The sequence below is a fragment of the Onychomys torridus genome, chromosome 8 (genome assembly GCF_903995425.1).
Source record: "Onychomys torridus chromosome 8, mOncTor1.1, whole genome shotgun sequence".
Classification (NCBI taxonomy): Eukaryota; Metazoa; Chordata; class Mammalia; order Rodentia; family Cricetidae; genus Onychomys; species Onychomys torridus.
This window is the reverse complement of record NC_050450.1, coordinates 102,804,333-102,824,684: the sequence shown is the minus strand read 5'-3', so window position 1 is coordinate 102,824,684 and position 20,352 is coordinate 102,804,333. Positions and strand designations below refer to the sequence as shown.

Below are 20,352 nucleotides of genomic sequence, written 5' to 3'. Positions count from 1 at the left end.
AGAGAAAATTCCAGCTACAGACACCTTTTGGAATGATCTTTGTAACATGCCATTTACCTCTAGACTTCTCTGGATTTTAGTATGTGTTTCTTGCTTGATATTGTTCGCATTGGTTGTAGTTCCATCTTATCTAGGTCATTATACCTCATTACTCCTGGACAATATTTGATAACCATTTCTTTGTATATAGTCTTGTATTAGATTAGAACCTTCTTATTTAGAGAAAAGGGGGAGATGTAGTGGGTAGCCATTCCAGCTTTGATCTAGAAGTTCCAACCTCCATTGAGGCTTCGGTAACTGTCACACCTACAAGGCAGGGCCGAGAGAGGACCCTGAAGACCCTAGATCTGGATGTGTTGGCTCTCTTGGTTCCTAGACTCTGGACGCTGGAGGTAGACTGAGCAGAGTTCTCCAGAAAATACCGCTGGACTGTGCTACACCTTTCCCAGACCCTGCAACCTATCCCTTCACTTGTAAGTTACCCCACAAAATAAACCTCCTTTTTTAACTATGTAGAGTTACCTTAATAATTTCACCAATAATTGATTGTAATAGGTAGCTAACTATTAATCTGTATTTCATAATTACACATTACATTTTTAAATCAGCTGTATAAACACCATTCCCCACAAAAGAGTAGAAACATAAATACAGTATAACAAAATTAACTTTAAATTTGTGTCAATAAACAAAAATTCATACAAGTGGTGAGGTAAACAGATCTGTCTGTCTGTCTAATGTGTCCATCCATCTACCTATCTCTTCTAGTCTGATCTTTGTTGCTGTGATAAAACACTGACCAAGACCAACTTGCTGGGAGGAAAGGCTTTATTTGTCTTCCATGTCAAGTACATTTTGAAGGAATCATGCAGGAACTCTGCAGGAATCAGGATGCAGAAACTGAAGCAGAGGCCATGGGGAATGCTGTTCACTGGCTTGCTCTACATGGCTTGCTCAGCCTGCTTTCTTATAGAACTCAGGACCATCTGCCCAGGGGTGGCATCACACATGGTATGCTGAAACCTTCTGTATCAATTAGCAATCAAGAAAATATCCCTATAGACGTGCTCACTGGTCCAATCTGATGGAGACAATTGCTCAACAGAGGTTATTGCTTTCAGGAGTCTCTAGTTTGTATCAAGTTGACAAAAACTTACTAGACACTGTTATCAATCTATCTGTCTGTTGTTATATTTCTCTTTTTTCTCTTCTTACCTTCCTTCTCAAAGGCCTTGTGTTAGCTGTTAGCTGTGTTTCTCTTTACTGTGACCAAATAATGAGCCAAAAGCAGCTTGAGGAGGGAAGGGTTATTTGAACTCATGGTTTGGGGGAATTTAGCCGCCATGATGGAAAATACACAGTGGTGGGTGTGAGGTGGCTGGCGACGCTGCATCCACGAGTAGAAAGCAGAGACATGATGTTGGTGCTCCATTTCCTTCTTCCCTTTGCTATTTATTTAGTCTGTCATGCAGCACACAGTAGGCATTTGCTTGCAGCACCTGCCTCCACTCCTTGAGAGGAACCTGCCTCTATCCTGCTCCTTGGAGAGGCCTAGATCACAATGGAAGACCCTGAAGAGACACAGGGAGGGTGCCACAGGTCCAGAGATGGCCTGCTAGGTGCTTTACATGTGTCTGTGGCTGTGGAGTTGCAGTGATGAGCACATGATGTGTCTACACACACTTCCTCTTTCAGTATCTGTAGGTTGTTCCTCTTCTCAGTGAGATTTCTTGCTTCTCACTGTAGGGTGGAGTTTGACAAGAGACAAGAGAAGCCCCTCCTTTGTCTTCTCCATTTCCTCTTTTCTCCATAGCAACTCTATGTGCTTCTGGGGCTCTGTTGTTCAGACAGGTGTGGGGGAGTGTGAATCTGCCCCACCCCTGGGGAAAGCTCTCACATCACCTTTCTACCCTTGCACTAATGTGACCCCTGCACGAATGACCATCTTCAATGTGCAGATGAAGTCAACTCTTGAGAGTTCACAGAACAGGATGATAGCAGAAGCCTGGAACCCTGTCTGTGTGGACTCTACCTCACCAGATTTTTGAGGGACACAAAAGTAAGTCAGCAATTTCTCTAGTCTCTGAAGGTTGCTGTCAAATGTGTAGTTTTGTTTACTTTGGCTACCATGGGCAAGGCACTAAGAACACAGCAAGTGTGAGCCCTGATTTTAAGAGATCATGGGTTAGTGGACGCAAATGCTCTGCTTCCAGCTCTTGATCACTCTGGGAAGAGGGGAACAGTTGCACCAAGCCACCAGATTCCTCAAAACTCCTTCCCAGAGCATCAACCACCACCTGCTTTACCTTGTTCCAAATCCTGATTTCCAGGGTCTCCTTCCAGGCAGCAGTGTCTAAATGTGGAGAAGGTCCAACCCGAGTGCTTGGCTTCACGCCTCATCAGATTCCAAACTGAGCAGCAGCCAGCAGCTCAAGGTCACTCTGCATTTGTTGGTCTAGCCTTGACCTTCATGACCTCTTTCTTTGTTTTCTAATTCCTCCCAGACGTTCTGACCAGGTCAACAGCCTCTTTCTTAAAATTGAAGAATGCAGAAGAGCCTAGCAGGGTGATCCTGACCTTGGGCCAAGTTTGAGACCAGAGAGACTACAGCTGGTTTCTGGTCAGACATAGCTAGACCCTGTCTCAAGGAGACTAGGAAGATGACACAGAGGAGGAGTGGGAAGGAGGAGAAGGAGGAGGAGGAGGAGGAGGAGGAGGAGGAGGAGGAGGAGGAGGAGGAGGGGGAAGGGGAGGAGGCAAATACAAGTTTTCTTTCTGCCATTTTCCTTCTTTGTTTTCCAAATCTCCATGGCTCCATCTTTCCTGTCAAAACCAACTCTTTTTACACAAATTAGCCAATTTATTTCTTTCTAAAGGCTAACTTCCTTGTTTCTGATGTCTATACTAAAGATCCCTCCTCTGACCAGTACTTTCCACTCAGTAACGTTTATAAATACTTCAAGGTGATGTACTTGAATAAATGTTATAGTAATAATGAAGAAGGGTCTAAAAAGTACAAATGTTGTGTGCTAGTGTGGTCATATAGGTTAGGGGCATATGCACATCATATGTGAATGCACATGTGGACGTTTGTGGGTGTGTGTGAGTGTGCATGAGTGCACCTGAGTGTGGAAAGCCCGGGTGTTGTTCTTCAGATACTGTTTACTTTGGGATTTTTTTTTTTTTTTGAGATTTAGGGTCCCTCATAGCTGATTGGCTAGGGCCTCACATACTTTTGAGCAATTTATCTGTCTTCCAAGCCCCAGAAATTAATTCTTGTGAAGCAAACAAACCAGCCAAACATGATAGCACATGTATGGACCCCATACTCAGGAGGTTGAAACAGGAGGATGGCCATGAGTACAAGGCCAGCCTGACCTACATAGTGTGTTTCATTCTATCTGAGTTGCATAGTAAGAACATGTCTGAGAGAACAAAAATAAAAATGATAGCCATGTGTAGCAGCATATTCCTATAACCCTGGCACTTTGTAGGCTGATGCAGGAGGATCAAGGGTTGGAAACCAGCCTGGGATATAGAGAGACTGTATCAAAACTTTAATTAACTTAATTAAAAACAAAAATCAAATACCTGTTACAGTTAAAATCAAAGATTTCAGAAAGTCCAAAGAAATAAGAGAAAGATCCATGATGTCGATGACTGTGTGCCCCTACCTCTACGTGGGTATTCTTGAGGAGTGAGGGATAAAAGATTTAGATACAAATATAGACAGAAGAGAGAAAGACAGAAACACAGGATAGCCTTAGGAGAGCCTGGATCCTTATCTACTAGCCCAGAACTTTATTCAAAAGGGCTTTTTATAGCAATGCCAAGGGGAGGAGCAAAAGACCATTCCCTTGCTCAATACAACCAAGTGCAGACCCTTCCAAACACCTGGTACCCCAGGCCTATGGTCCATTCATCCTCTTATGCAGTCCTGCTGGGTGAAGCAAGCTCTGATCTCACTAGGAAACCTCTGTGGGCTCCAATAGCTGTGACTGAGTTAATTTGGACAGTGTCCCCTCAACCTCATGTAGAATCTGTCACCCCCACTAGCCATGGTCCATCCTACTCCTGTGGTTCAATGCTCCAGGATCTGTCTAGTAAACATGCTTTCTCCAGGAGCCAGCTTGATGGCCATGCTGTTGACTCCCACAGCAAATAACCCACAGACCTTTTCTATAAATACACTTGAGTTCAGCCTAACCTTCCTGCTGTTACTGGGGACCCCAAGGTCACTTGGGCTCACTGAGTCACCAGAGCTCACAGAGCAGAGCTGTCTCCCCAACAGCTGTGATTTCCTGCAGAGAACTGTGTCATTTCCCTGTCCCCATGATGATGTGAGTTTATGTGATATGGGGACCCTCAGAGCTGAGGCTGTATGGGCCACCATGTGGTTTCCTGCAGAGAAGGGCATCATTTCCTGGTCCCCATGATGGTGTGAGTTTATGTGACACCGGGACCCTCAGAACTGAGGCTGTACAGGCCACCATGTGGTTTCCTGCAGAGAAGGGCATCGTTTCCCTGTCTCCAGGATGATGTGAGTTTATGGGACACAGGGACCTCAGAGCCAAGGCTGTATGGGCCTCATGTGGTTTCCTGCAGAGAAGGGTGTCATTTCCCTGTCCCCATCATATTGTGAGTTTATGTGACACGAGGACCTCAGAGCCGAGGGTGTACGGGCCACCATGTGGTTTCCTGCCACATACAATGGACTAGAGGCATCTTCAGTCTGGGCAGGAGGGAAGGGTGAGCTGACTCATTTTTCCTAAGACACGAAATAAACTTGTCTGGTTGTGTCAGTCTAGAATTGATGGTTTTGCTTGGCAACAACTGTGGTAAAAGCTGATGAATCCAAGCTGTGTCCACAGGCAGTTCAGAATGGGAATGGTGAGAATCCATTTCTGGGAGCAGCCAAAGCTGTGACTTCTCCTTCCAACTCTTCTCTGCCTTCCCAGAGAAGCAGGTGGAGCAACCCTCACTCCTGCACTCTATCAGGAAAGCAAGGCTCCAAGAGACAGGGCCAGCTCCTAAGCCACACTCTCAGAGCTCCTGGAAGTAGCCTGGCCAATCACTGGAATATGGCTACACAGGAAAGGCACATCCATCATTGCACACCCATCATTGCAACTGTAACCTGTGCAGGATCAAGAGGGGACATGGCTTATCACACACATACATGCATTGTCATGTGTATATCATACTATATACATGTGAACATTCCTCACATGTGCTACACATGCCACACATATGTATGCAACATGTAACATATACATGCAGGGCATAGTGCACACACTACACATGATACATATATATTGCAAATATTATATGTGTATATTCCACATCTCACACAGCTATGCACCATACACATGCTACACATGCTACACACATGATGCATATGTACCACATACATCAGATGTATATATATACACCACTCTTTACACAGTGGAATATACCACACACATACCTTGCCAATCGTCCTGTTTCTCGGACAGAGTCAGGGTGCATTAAGAGGGGTGACTGTGATGGCCAAGGTTGTAACAATACAATATCAACAATGGCTCTGTTGCATACACAGACACATACACACACACACACACACACACATGTACACATACACACTTTCTCACACATAGCCATACACTCCACCCCAAAACACATATGTACCAGTGCCGTGGGATAATGCTTTTGTACACTGGTTTAATAAAACGTTGATTGGCCAGTAGCCAGGCAGGAAGTATAGGTGGGATAAGCAGATAAGGAAAATTCTGGGAAGAGAAAGACTGAGTCAGGAGACGCCAGCCCTCTGTCCAGAGAGCAGCATGTAATGGCACACAGGAGAAGCCACAGAAAACATGGCAACATGTAGATTTACATAAATGGGCTGAGTTTAAGTGCAAGAGCTACTCAGTAGGGAGCCTGAGCTAATGGCTGAGCAGTTTTAATTCATATAAGTCTCTGTGTGTTTACTTGGGTCTGAGCAGCTGTGGACTGGGCGGGACACAGGAAAACTTCAGCTACATAGGAGCCCTGAGAGTACAGGTGTGTGTCACAGCATCCAGTTTGACATGGCTTCTGGGGATCTGAACTCTGGTCATCACCTTTGCACAGCAAGCACTTTACCTCCTGAGCCATCTCCCCAGCCTGTGAGGTCCCTGAGACACCAGGCTCCTTGAAGTGGTCGTGGGGTTTCTAAGTGGCCACAAGAGGGCCACAGGAAGAATCCAGATCCTACATAGAACTTCCTGTTACAACATTGTGTTTACAAATTTCTATACAACTCTAAGATTTTCTTGTGTGTGAAAGTTCCTTGTCTGTCCAAAGCTTATCTAACTAATGCAGCTCTTGCAGAGTGACTCAATGTCAACATGAGGTACAGCTGGCAGCTCCGCCATGGCCGTCACTGACACTTCTGAGCCCCGAGTCCTCACTCAAGTCTTCAGCACAAAGGGAATGTGGGGAATGTGGCATTGTGTTGTATTGAATACATTGATTTGCCACAGAGGAGGTTCTGTGAGTCCCTGTTTCCACACTCCTAGAGTCTGGGCCAGAGTGTAAGGATTGATATGTTCACTAAATTCAGTAAAAAGTTGTTTGCTGTGCTATGAATCAAGTCCTGTGCTGAGGAGATACCACAGGTCAGAGGCCTGCTATAGGGCAGACCTGAGTCAGAACACATTCCCTGATCTCCATCAGCCACTGCTCAGCAGAGGGCGCTTGCTAGCTTGTGTCCTCTCTCTCTCTCTCTCTCTCTCTCTCTCTCTCTCTCTCTCTCTCTCTGTGTGTGTGTGTGTGTGTGTGTGTGTGTGTCTAAAAATGAGGATGTAGCTCTCAGTTATGTCTCCTCAGCCTTGTCTCCCACGCCTGCCACCATACTCTCTGCCATAGTAATGGACTAAGCATCTGAGACTAAGCAAGCCTCCCCTGAAAAGTTTTCTCTAATGAGTTGTGGTCCTGGTGTCTCTTCACAGCAATAGAGTAGTGACTAAGACAGAAAGCAAGCAGAGACTATGGCGTTGGAGCCCCAAGTGAACACACAAAACCGATTATTTGCTTCTGTTGAGCTGTAGAGCATAAAGAAACAAAGGACACAGACAAAATCAGACAGACACTCTGAAGATGTATATGTGAGAGGCAAGAACTGGAGAAGGTGAGACAATGAAAAAATTTCTGCATTATCTGTTAATAGGAACTGGAAACAAGTGGACTAAGTATGATTGCCCAGAGGAGAGCCCCAGGCCAATGAACAGCAAGTACCAATGTCCCCCACAAATGTCACCATAGCCTCTAGATACTGACATTGCAGATGCCTCTAAGGCTAGGTGCATCGCTGGGCTCCAGGAAACATTCTTTTGTCTTCTTCCCCAACATGAGAGGGAACTGGACCTCCAGCATTAGGAACTGAGTTGTCAGAAAGGAGAGACCTGAGGTTTCTTCATTCTCTCTTCCCAACCACCCAACATCCAACACCCAACATCCAACATCCAGCATCCAACACTGGCCCCAATAATGACAACAGGCCCAGGCCTAGATATGGGACCAGGAGACATAAGAAGACAGATTCATCAAGTAGAGTGGCTGATGTCTATACTTTCAGCAATCAAGGAATGGAGGATTTCTGTGAGTTCAAGTTCAGCTTGAAATAGTGCATTCCAGCCCATCCTGGGTTGCAATGTGAAAAACTGTCTCAAATAAACAAGGTCTGAGACACATCTCAGTTGGTAGAGTGCTTGCCTAGCATGCATGAAGCCCTGGGTTCAATCCTGAGCACAACATAAGTAGCATGTGGTGGATCACACCTCTAATAACATAGATTTAGGAAGCAGAAGCAGGAGGATCAATTCAAGGTCATCCTTAGCTATACAGAGCCAGATTGAGCTAGAGATCTGGTACAAACAAACTAACAAACAAACAAACAAAATAAGATGGAAGAAGAGAGAGAGCTGTGACCTACAGGTCTGTACCCTTTGTGGGGACTCAGCATCAACATAAACACTTATTAAGGTATCAGGATCACAGTGTTAGCTAGACCAGCTGTGTGAAGCCAGAAATAGTGCCAGAGACCCCATGGACTAAGAGCACTCAATGGAAGGCTAGGCTGAATTTTGACAGGAGATGGTTCCTCTGTGCTCACAGGGAAGGAGCAAGAGAAGACTGGCAGCCCTCATGTTCACTCAGGAAGTGTGGTGACACAGAGGGTGGAGCAGCCTGAACAAAAAAAGAAATGCTTTTCAGGGCTCTGCCAGGAGTGGGAAGGTTGTGAGGCCTTAGATAAAGGATAGGGACAAGTGGCATCTTCAATCTGTGCCAGTGGCTGTAGGTGTCCCCTCACTGGGAGTGATAGGAACCAGCACCCCTGAGTCCTCGAGCATTTCAGAGCACTTCCTGTACCAGTTCATCTGGAGCCTCACAGGGGACCAGGAAGCAGAGACAGAAAGGAGAACTCGGCAAGTGAACACTGGACTTTCTAGAAGGAGACTGCCCCTCCTCCTCTTGGGCTTGGTGTGGGTGCAGGAGACACCAGAGCTGAAGAAATGACCCCAAGAGTGATGGGAGTGTGGCTGCCTTCAGCTCTGCTCCTCTTGCAGGTCCCAGGTGAGCAGGGGATGGGGGGGGGGTTACAGCTTCAAAAGGGGAATCCTGGTGTAAGTGAGAGGGCATGATGGGGGATGGGAGGTGGGAGAGGGCAGCCAGCAGAGGAAGATGGGCCCAGGGTGTAGACAAGAGAGTGGGGGTGGGCAGGAGTGGCAGGCATGGCCTCACAGGTGCTGTCAGGATTCAGTGCACAGTACAGTCATGTCTACCACACCTGAGACAGTCAGGACCTACTGAGAGGGGGAGCTGCAAGAGTCATTGCCATGAAAGTACATGATCTCTATTGTGTACACACATGTATTTGCACATATGTGTGTGTGCATACCAAAGACACTCACAAGCACTGATTCCTGCATAGACACATGTCACACACACACACACACACACACACACACACACACACACACATATGTAAAGACTGCCTCCCACCAGCTCTCTGTCTCTGTCTCTCTCTCTGTCTCCCTCTCTCTCTCTCTCTCTGTCTCTTTTTCTATCACACACACACACACACACACACACACACACACACACACACACACACACACACACACAGAGTGTTATTTCCTCCTGGACCCTTCCTTTCTCCAAGGACAAGACCCTCCCTATTTAGGACAACACATGTGCTCACCTCAGCCCTGACTCCTGGGTCTGACAAAGCCTGTCTCCTTTCTCGCTGCTTTTGCCAGAGCAGACAGCTTGCTAAGAGCTGACCAAGGGAGGCCTGACCCCAATTCAGCTGTGAGGATGCAGAATTGGGGCTTATGTTTTCCAGACTGTGTCCCTCTTCATGGCCCCAGCACCGTGACAGGCACTGTGGGGGAATTCCTGAGTGTTCAGTGTCAGTACAAGGAGAAATACAAGAATAATGACAAATATTGGTGCAGAGTGTCGCTGCTAGTATGTAGAGATATTGTAAACACCAGAGACTCAAAAGAAGCTGGGAAAGGCTGAGTGTCCATCAGGGACCATCCTGCCAACCTCACCTTCACAGTGACCTTGGAGAACCTCATCCTGGAGGATGTAGGCACCTACAATTGTGGGGTGGACATTCTGTTTTTTGATGACTCCTTGGGTATTGATGACTTCTACAAGGTTGTGGTGTCGGTGGTCCAAAGTAAGCCCCCTTCATGTCAGGGCACCCTGAGTTCAGGCCTGTCATTCCCTCATGAATGAAGGAAGTCAGATACAATAGCATGGTGAGCTAGGTGAATCACTCAGGCCACAGGGAGTGTGAGTCCACATGTGCCATTGTGAGAGCATGTGTGGTATGTGTGATAGTGCATGTACACCAATATGTGTGTGTGTGTGTGTGTGTGTGTGTGTGTGTGTGTGTGTGTGCATGCACACACAGGCATAATGGGCAACCTGATTTCTTAGAAACTCACTTTTTATTACATTAATTAATTTATTAATTTAGTTAGTTAGTTAATTAGTTAGTTAGTTAGTTGGTTATTTGGACTAGCCCTGGTATGTGTCAGAGAATTGACACTTAGTTCTCCCTCCACTGTGTGGTCCAGGGCTCAAACTCAGGTCATCAGGCTTGACAAGCAGGGTCTTTCCCCACCTAGCTGTCTCACCAGCTCATGTAGGAGACTCTCTGTGTGTCCCAAGTGACAGTCTCAGACTAGAGACAAGCCATAGCCCACTGGCTCTTTGTGACTTCCTGTCCTGATAGGAGACAAATCCTTTCCCCCAGGTCTCATTTGGTCTTAACCCATCTCCATGTGGGAACAGTACCCAGAACATAGGCTCCCCTCTCTCAAAGGCTGCTCTGGACTGGGACTGAGTGGACACTTCCCTTCAACAGAGGTCCTGAAAGACCAGCCTCATCATAGTGGTTTCTAGGTCTTCTGAGTAGAACCAGAGACTCAAGAAAAAGGATAGATTGTGTATGAGGGTTTTGATCACTGAGGAATCCATCCAACTCATTCAAGATTCCAGGTATCCCCCTTTCCCAGGAACCATTTACTGCAGGAAGAAACTCAGAGAATCCCACAAAAGTGGTCCTTCCCAGGCAGAGGGTCAGCAGGATGGAAGACAGGCTCTCAGCTCCTTTAGTCCCAATGTTCTCCATGTCTGCAGTTCATTCTCCCCTAATGGAGCCTCCCTTGTCTAAAGAACCCTAATTAGTGCATCTCGTTAAGGGCAGGGTGGTGGCAGGGGCTTGAGGGGATGAACTGCTCAGTTATTCCAGTTTTTTTTTTTTCTTTTTTGAGAGAGGGTCTTGTGCAGCCCAGGTTGGCCACAAACTGACTGTGTACTTGGGATTCATCTTGAGTGACTGATCTTCCTGACTCTGCCTCTCTGGCACTGGGATTACAGGCTCCCATCAGCACACCCAGCTTCCTATTCTGGTTCTCAGTTTTGTCTCCCCTCATAACAGCTTCCCTCCAACACTCTCTGTGGGTTCATAGTGAGGAGTGTGGAACCAAATCCCACTGGTGTCTCTAGTTCCCCTCAGTAGAGGGCACTCTCCACAGGGTCCTTCAAGCATCTGTCTTTCTAGAACTTTCCATCTGGCCATTCCTCAGAGAAGACTGTCCAGTGGCCTGTCTGGGTGACAGTGTGGGAATGAGGGTGCCAGGCAGACAGACTCCCACCACTCTGTGATGTCCCCAGAAGGATGGAAGACAAGGAGGCAAAATGTGTGCCTGAGGCCAGAAGGGACCTGGCACCAAGTGTCCTGTCACTGACACTTCAACTCACCTCTGCAGGAAGACTGGCCTCAAGTGAGAAAGTGCCAACCAGCTCCAATACACCATGGGAAGGGCTGGGAAGAGAAGCCCCGACCAGGCCTTGGTGGGGCCATGGGGCATGTAGGCTGTCACACTGCAGTCCACTGTGTCCCTAGGGATCTGTGTGCAGCAGAGCTGCAGAGGTTTCAGTGGGGAGGAGATGGGGTGGAGGTCACTGGGGCAATCTGTGTTTCCATCCTTTGCTCCTGTCACAGGCTCTGTCCCTGAGAACAGAACAAATACCCTGGGGTCCCCCACATCCTCACCAGTGCACACTCAGCCCAGTGTGACCACAGAGGACACAACTCCTGGTCCCAGCCTACAACCCCGGTGAGGAACCAATACCCTGAGGGCTCTGGATTGGGGGTGGGGGTGATGCTGAGCGGGGGAGGTAGAAGGGTTTGGATCTCCCTCCTTGGGCATCTCCTGCATCTTCCAATCCCACACTGACCAGAAGGAGCGTCTTGTGAACAACAGTTGCTCATCTACAGATTGGGACACAGCAATGACACCCAGACACAGACCTGCTGAGATGGGGTTAGTTTCCTGCCAAGAGGTTACTACAGAAAACACACCCAGAGCCTGGGGAGATGGCTCTTCTGGTAAAGTGCCTGCCTTGCAAGCACAAGGATCTGAGTTCGAGCCTCAGCACCCACATATCGGGCATGTGTGCATGCATACACTTGAAATACTTTCCCTGTGGGGATGGAGACAGGAGGATCCCTGAGACTCACTGGCCAGCCAGCCTAGCCTACTTGGTAAGCTCCAGGCCAAAGTGAGGTCCTGTCAGATAACAAAACAGATGGATCAGGAGTGCTGGCTCATGTCTTTAATCCAGCACTTGGGAGGCAAAGACAGGCCAGTCTATGAGCTGAAAATCAGCCTGGACTATACAGCAAATTTCATTCTAGCCAGAGCTGCATAGTGAGACCTGTCCCAACACACCAACATAACAAGGTCATTCTTGAGGAATGATACCCAAGGGGATCCTCTGGCCTCCACGTTCATGTACACACATGTGCACCTGCATACACACACACACACACACACACACACACACACACACCGGAAAATTAATTGATTTTATTTAATTCCTAATTAGTTAATGAATATAAATACAGCCCCTGGTTTGTGAAGGCACAAGCATTTTAACCTCAGTACTTGGAATGCAGAGAAATGTGGATCTCTGTGAGTTCAAGGCCATTCTGGTCAACATAGTGAGTTCCAGGACAGCCTGGGCTACATAACAGAGAAACCCTGTCCCCCTCCTGCCAAAATACCACAAGCAAATAGCAAAATAACAAAATAACAAATAAGAGCCACCAGGAGGAAATAGGGGAACTCCATTTAGAAGAGAGTTGGGGCCTGGGTGAGGAGGTAGCACCTGCCTGGATAGAGGCCTTAGGAGTGGAGTCCAGGGAGAGACTTAGCCAGATTCTCAGTTTCAGGCTACTTCTTGGGCTATCAGTCACACTGGTCATCAGGCAGGGTTCCTTGTCCTTGTCCCTGAAAAGAGCACCTTAGACACACACCTGGGTAAAGAGATAGGCACACAGTGCAGGGTATCATCACCACCATCTGGGAAGGGAGCTTATTGTGATCTTCTCCCTACAGGTCCCTGCTGAGCAGCATCTACTTCAAGGTCCTGGTCTTTCTGGAGGTGCCCCTGCTCCTGAGCATGCTCGGTGTGGTCCTCTGGGTGAACAGGCCTCAGCGGTGCTCTGGGGAGAAGCAGCATTGTCCTGATTATGATAGTCAGTGAGGGCTGTTGACATCAAAGCTCTCTGTCCATGTCCCTGGACACAGCTCTTCTGGTGGCAGAGGACAACAAATAAATCTGTGTTTCTGAGAATACTCTGAGATTTTTTTTTAGAAGACTCTTTTGATGTGTCAAACACATAAAAGTATGTGCCCAATAAATACATATACATACATATTTTAATAGAATATCTTTACTTAGCTGTGGATTTCTGTTCAAGCAATTTAATTCAGATGAACAGAAATATTACCAGAATATTCTTCTTTACTGACATAGGAAAGTAACAGTATTCTCAGTCTCAAAAACAACCTTTTACATATTTTGCAAAGACCTTAGAACTAGTCAAAACAGACTAAGTTGTCCCTACAGAATATACACAAAGACTAATTCCCAGATGATGTTCATTGCTGAATCAAGGCCAGGCTGCTTACATCAAGACATAGTCCTTGCAGTAGCTCCCTTTCTGCTGCATACAGTACCCTGACAGCTCAAGGTACAGCCGATTGTTTAATGTCTTGGACCACTCACCAACGTAGAGCTACGTGCGTGGGTCAATGTGGCATTACCAGCCTAGGAGAAACTAAGTGACTTATCTTGTGTTTTGGGAATGGGTAGGACCCTGAAAATGTGGCTTATAATTGTCCAAAGTTTGGCTCTTAAGGAGCAGCAGCAGCGGTGGTGTGAAGAGAGATGGCTGTGTAGAGCTATGTGAGAGCAGCTTCAGAATGTGAGTGAAGGTGTCTGTGTGTGTGTGTGTGTGTGTGTGTGTGCTGAGTAGGAGATGAAGAAGCATGAGAGAGGTGTGAGAAAGTGAATGGGTGACAGAGTGAATAAGTAAGAGCGAGGAAATCATGAGAGAGATCGCTGTGTGGAGGAGTTGCTGCTATGTAGAGGAGCTGAGCCCAGAAACTGTGTGAAGTGCCGTGTGGAGGGAGAGATGGCTATGTACATGAAGCTTAGCTGTGGCTGTGTGGAGATTAGTGAATGTGTGGAGACATGGAAGATGAAACTGCATATAAAAGAGATGTAGATAGAAGAGAAATGTATGTCAAAGAAATTGTGTAACCATGTGAAAAGACGTATGTCTGTAAAGATATGTAGCAGTAAAAAAATAAAATTAAATTAAAAAAAAGCCAGGTGTTGGTGGCACAGGCCTTTAATCCCAGCCTGGGGGGGGGGGGGCAGAGCAAGGCAGATCTCTGTGAGTTCGAGGCCAGCCTGGGCTACAAAGTGAGTTCCAGGAAAGGTGCAAAGCTACACAGAGAAACCCTGTCTGGAAAAACCAATGTGTGTGTGTGTGTGTGTGTGTGTGTGTGTGTGTGTGTGTGTGTATACATATATATATATATATTTTTTTTTTAATTAAAAAAAAATTAAATATATGCAGCCATATACTGCAGTGTGGAGATATGTAACTGTGTGGAGTTAGAGGCCATTTTAAGGTTAAGTAAAAGAGAAAGTTACCATCAGAAAGCATGTGTGTTTCCTTATTTCACCAGTAAGAGATGATTAAAACTTATTTCTAAATACCCTCACATAGCAGCAGTCTGGCCCTTGCCACCTTAGTGGAGGCTCTTCCATTACCCTGGAGGCGGCCTTGGAGCAGCCTCTCCATAAGGCCCCCAAGTCCCCATCGGGGGAATTCCTGAGAAGGGGAATACAAGACCTGACAAGGTGTTTACCATCCACTTTTACCACCTTGGGGGTTAACAAGACCCAAGTTGCAAAGAAGAGACTGGCCAAGCATCCATCAGAATTGTCCCATGAACCTCCCATTCCCAATGAACTCAAAAGGGTTTCACTGTGAGCAACACAGTCACAAATGGCGTGGGATTCACAAAAGTGAAGGAGGTGGTTCCTCTCCTCACAGAGAGGGAGCAAGATAAGATTGACAGATCTCAAGTTCACTAAGGAAGTGGCTTATCACAGAGGATGGACAGCATGAACAAAATGGGAAATGCTCTCAAGGGCTGGCCATAGGAGGGAAGGTTGTGAAGCCCTTAGCTGAAGAATGGGGACAGGACCCACAATCCACAGTCGTGGATGTGTCCCCTCACTGGGAGTGATAGGAACCAGCACCCCTGAGTCCTCGAGCATTTCAGAGCACTTCCTGTACCAGTTCATCTGGAGCCTCACAGGGGACCAGGAAGCAGAGACAGAAAGGAGAACTCGGCATGTGAACACTGGACTTTCTAGAAGGAGACTGCCCCTCCTCCTCTTGGGCTTGGTGTGGGTGCAGGAGACACCAGAGCTGAAGAAATGACCCCAAGAGTGATGGGAGTGTGGCTGCCTTCAGCTCTGCTCCTCTTGCAGGTCCCAGGTGAGCAGGGGATGGGGTGGGGGTTACAGCTTCAAAAGGGGAATCCTGGTGTAAGTGAGAGGCATGATGGGGGATGGGAGGTGGGAGAGAGCAGCCAGCAGAGGAAGATGGGCCCAGGGTGTAGACAAGAGAGTGGGGGTGGGCAGGAGTGGCAGGCATGGCCTCACAGGTGCTGTCAGGATTCAGTGCACAGTACAGTCATGTCTACCACACCTGAGACAGTCAGGACCTACTGAGAGGGTGAGCTGCGAGAGTCATTGCCATGAAAGTACATGATCTCTATTGTGTACACACATGTATTTGCACATATGTGTGTGTGCATACCAAAGACACTCACAAGCACCGATTCCTGCATAGACACATGTCACACACACACACAGACCTGCATACATTTATGTACATAGATAATCTCTCTCTCTCTCTCTCTCTCTCTCTCTCTCTCTCTCTCTCTCTCTCTCTCTCTCTGTCACACACACACACACACACACACACACACACACACACACACACACGTGTTGTTTCCTCCAGGGCCCTTCCTTTCTCCAGGGACAAGCCCCCTCCCCATTCCATCTTCAGAACAACACATGTGCTCACCTCAATCCTGCCTCCTGGGTCTGACAAAGCCTGTCTCCTTTCTAGCTGCTTCTGTCAGACCAGACAGCTCTCTAAGACCTGACTAAGGGAGGCCTGACCCCAATTCAGCTGTGAGGGTGCAGAATTGGGGCTTGTGTTTTCCAGGCTGTGTCCCTCTTCGTGGCCCCAGCACCGTGACAGGCACTGTGGGGGAATTCCTGAGTGTGCAGTGTCAGTACGAGGAGAAATACAAGAATAATGACAAACACTGGTGCAGAGTGTCACTGCTATCACCGTGTAAATTGATTGTCAAGACCAGAGACTCAAAAGAAGCTGGGAAAGGCCGAGTGTCCATCAGGGACCATCCAGCCAACCTCACCTTCACAGTGACCTTGGAGAGCCTTATCCTGGAGGATGCAGGCACCTACAAGTGTGGAGTGGATGTACCACTGTTTGATGGCAACTTGGGGATTGATCCTTCCTTGGGGATCGATGACTCCTTCAAGGTTGTGGTGTCTGTGCTCCCAGGTAAGCTCCCTTCATGTCAGGGCACCCTGAGTTCAGGCCTGTCATTCCCTCATGAAAGAAGGAAGCCAGATACAATAGCACGGTGAGCTTGGTGAATCAGTGACTCAGGCCACAGGGAGTGTGAGTCCACATGTGCCATTGTGAGAGCATGTGTGGTATGTGTGATAGTGTATGTACACCAATACATGTGTGTGCCTGCACACACAGGCACAATAGGGAAACTTAGTTCTTAGAAACTCTCTTTTTATTACATTTATGTATTAATTTATTTACAGTGTGGTGCTGGGGCTCAAACTCAGGTCATCGGTCTTGACAAGTAGGGTCTTTCCCCACAGAGCTGTCTCACCAGCCCCTGTAGGAGTCTCTCTGTGTCCCCTGTTACAGTCTCAGGCCTGGAGACTGGCTTTGTGACTTCCTGTCCTGGTAGGAGACAAGTCCTCTCTCCCAGGTCTCATTTGGTCCTGTCATCCTCTCATGTGGGAACAGCACCCAACATATCTGCTCCCCTCCTTCAAATGCTGCTCTGGCTTGGGACTCAATGGACACTTCACCTCCATGGAGGTCCTGAGATGCCAACCTCATCACAGTAGTTCTGGGACTTCTGAGTGGAAGCAGAGACACAAGAAGGAGGGTAGATTATGTATCAGGGTTCTTGATTCCTGAGGAATCTATTCAACCACTCCAAGTTCCCCTGCATCCTCCTTTCTCAGGAACTATTTACTGCAGGAAAAAAAAACCGCAGATAATCCCACAAAAGTGCCCTTTCTCAGGAACTATTTACTGCAGGAAAAAACTCAGATAATCCCACAAAAGTGCCCTTTCCCAGGCAGAGGGTCAGCAGGATGGAAGACAGGCTCTCAGCTCCTTTGGTCCCAATGTTCTCCATGTCTGCAGTTCATTCTCCCCTAATGGAGCCTCCCTTGTCTAAAGAACCCTAATTAGTGCATCTCTTTAAGGGCAGGGTGCTGGCAGGAGCTGAAGGGGATGAACTGCTCAGTTATTCCTGGTTTGTTTGTTTTTTTTTCTTTTCTGAGAAAGGGTCTTGTGCAGCCCAGGTTGGCCACAAACTGACTGTGTACTTGGGATTCATCTTGAATGACTGATCTTCCTGACTCTGCCTCTCTGGCACTGGGATTACAGGCTCCCATCACCACACCCAGCTTCCTGTTCTGGTTCTCAGTCTTGTTCCCCTCATAACAGCTTCCCTCAACACTCTCTGTGGGTTCATAGTGAGGAGTGTGGAACCAAATCCCACTGATGTCTCTAGCTCCCCTCAGTAGAGGGCACTCTCCACAGGGTCCTTCAAGCATCTGTCTTTCTAGAACTTTCCATCTGGCCATTCCTCAGAGAAGACTATGCAGTGGCCTGTCGGGGTGACAGTGTGGGAATGAGGGTGCCAGGCAGACAGACTCCCACCACTCTGTGATGTCCCCAGAAGGATGGAAGACAAGGAGGCAAAATGTGTGCCTGAGGCCAGAAGGGACCTGGCACCAAGTGTCCTGTCACTGACACTTCAACTCACCTCTGCAGGAAGACTGGCCTCAAGTGAGAAAGTGCCAACCAGCCCCAATACACCATGGGAAGGGCTGGGAAGAGAAGCCCCGACCAGGCCTTGGTGGGGCCATAGGGCATGTAGGCTGTCACACAGAGGTCCACCGTGTCCCTAGGGATCTGTGTGCAGCAGAGCTGCAGAGGTTTCAGTGGGGAGGAGATGGGGTGGAGGTCACTGGGGCAATCTGTGTTTCCATCCTTTGCTCCTGTCACAGGCTCTGTCCCTGAGAACAGAACAAATACCCTGGGGTCCCCCACATCCTCACCAGTGCACACTCAGCCCAGTATGACCACAGAGGACACAACTCCTGGTCCCAGCCTACAACCCCGGTGAGGAACCAATACCCTGAGGGCTCTGGATTGGGGGTGGGGGTGATGCTGAGGGGGGGAGGTAGAAGGGTTTGGATCTCCCTCCTTGGGCATCTCCTGCATCTTCCAATCCCACACTGACCAGAGGGAGTGTCTTGTGAACAACAGTTGCTCATCTACAGATTGGGACACAGCAATGACACCCAGACACAGACCTGCTGAGATGGAGTTAGTTTCCTGCCAAGAGGTTACTACAGAAAACAACTTCACCCAGAGCCTCGGGATATGGCTCTGCTGGTAAAGGATTTGAGTTTGAGCCTCAGCACCCACATGTCAGGCATGGTGGCATACACTTGAAATACCTGAGCTGTGGAGGTGGAGATTGGAGGATCCCTGACACTCCCTGGCCAGCCAGCCTGGTCTACTTGGCAAACTCCAGGTCAATGTGAGATCCTGTGGGAAAATAAAACAGATGGGTCAGGCGTGGTGGCTCATGCCTGTAATCCAGCACTGGGAGGCAAAGGCAGGCCAGTATCTGTGAGTTTAAGACCAGCCAAGCATACCAGCAAATTCCATTCTATCCAGAGCTGTAAAGTGGGACCCGTCTTAAAACAAACACAACCAGGTGATGATTCTTGATGAGTGATACCCAAGGTTATCCTCTGGGCTGCACATTCAAGCATACACACAGGCACCAGCATACACACACACACACACACACACACACACACACACACACCAGTAAATTTTTAATTAAGTAATGAGTTGAAGGCCAACTTTTTCTCTCCATAGTGAGTTCCAGGACATCCTGGGCTACATAATATAGTGAACTTTTCTCAAAAATAAAAAATAAAATAACAGCCACCAGGAGGAGAGAGGGAGACTCCAGTTAAAAGAGAGTTGGGGCCTGGGTGGGTGAGGCATCCTGTCTGGTGACAGGCTGTAGGAGTGAGAGGTCCATGGGGTCAGTGTGGGGAGAGCGGGCCAGGCTCACAGTTCAAGGCTATCAGTCACACTGGTCATCAGGCAGGGCTGCCTTGTTCTTTTCTGAAAAGAACACCTTGGACACACACCTGGGTAAAGAGAGAGGCACACAGTATAGGACACCAACATCACCTTCTGGACATAGATTTTATTGTGATCTTGTCCCCACAGGTCCCTGCTGAGCAGCATCTGCTTCCAGGTCCTGGTCTTTCTGGAGGTGCCCCTGCTCCTGAGCATGCTCAGTGCGGTCCTCTGGGTGAACAGACCTCAGCGGTGCTCTGGGGAGAAGCAGCATTGTCCTGATTATGAGAATCAGTGAGGGCTGTTGACATCAAAGCTCTCTGTCCATGTCCCTGGACACAGCTCTTACGGTGGCAGAGGACAATCTGTGTTTCTGAGGGTACTCTGAGATTTTTTTTTCTAGAAGACTCTTTGTGATGTATCAAATACATACATGAATGTGCCCAATAAATACATATACATCCATATTTTAATAGAATATCTTTACTTACGCTTTGATAATTTCACACGTGTACAACATCACTCTATCATATCCACCTCCAACCCCACCCTCCCACTCCCTCATGCATGTGTTCCCTCCTCCCCTTCATGTCTATTCCCTTCCTTCCATCCTTCTTTCCTTCCTTCCTTCCTTTCTTCCTTCCTTTCTTTCTTTCTTTCTTTTTTTTTTGTAGAATTAGAACCACAGATATAGGCATCCACACACAGACATACTCCTATACAAGAATAAAACAAACAAGCAAGAAAGTAAGTGTTCCGTTGGAAGCTCTGCCTCAATTCCCTCCTCCTTCTCAACCCTGCCCTCAGCAAGCCTCCCAAGAGGCAGCTCCTTCCCTGGAACTACTCAAGTCCCAGCCTACAGGGTTTTGGAACTCTGGTCCATAGACCTGCCATGTGATCTCTCCTCTTCCCCAATATCACCTGGGAATGCTTTGCTCAGATTAAACCTGGTCTTATTAATTCAGCTTGATTTGGTT

At 47.8% G+C, this 20,352-nt stretch overlaps 2 protein-coding genes across 2 annotated transcripts; both read left to right on the top strand.

Moving 5' to 3' along the window:
- The first annotated feature begins 8,257 nt into the window (after window positions 1-8,257).
- LOC118589749 (CMRF-35-like molecule 4) lies at window positions 8,258-13,184 on the top strand. The gene is given in 4 exon segments (XM_036197294.1): window positions 8,258-8,595; window positions 9,368-9,709; window positions 11,546-11,660; window positions 12,945-13,184. Coding segments are annotated over 4 exon segments (666 nt in total). The 5' UTR covers window positions 8,258-8,534; the 3' UTR covers window positions 13,093-13,184.
- A 1,958-nt stretch (window positions 13,185-15,142) lies between these two features.
- On the top strand, window positions 15,143-19,678 carry LOC118589864 (CMRF-35-like molecule 4). Its single transcript, XM_036197513.1, has 4 exons — window positions 15,143-15,409; window positions 16,148-16,510; window positions 18,277-18,391; window positions 19,526-19,678. The coding sequence occupies exons 1-4, from the start codon at window positions 15,349-15,351 to the stop codon at window positions 19,671-19,673; spliced, it is 687 nt and encodes a 228-aa protein (XP_036053406.1). The 5' UTR covers window positions 15,143-15,348; the 3' UTR covers window positions 19,674-19,678.
- The last annotated feature ends 674 nt before the right edge of the window (window positions 19,679-20,352 follow it).

Bases quoted from the DNA above. Each gene is read 5' to 3' on its own strand.
- LOC118589864 (XM_036197513.1), top strand. From the start codon at position 15,349: ATGACCCCAAGAGTGATGGGAGTGTGGCTGCCTTCAGCTCTGCTCCTC. The intron at 15,410-16,147 runs GTGAGCAGGGGA...TGTGTTTTCCAG, and splicing joins GCTCCTCTTGCAGGTCCCAG to GCTGTGTCCCTCTTCGTGGC. The intron at 16,511-18,276 runs GTAAGCTCCCTT...CTCCTGTCACAG, and splicing joins TGTGGTGTCTGTGCTCCCAG to GCTCTGTCCCTGAGAACAGA.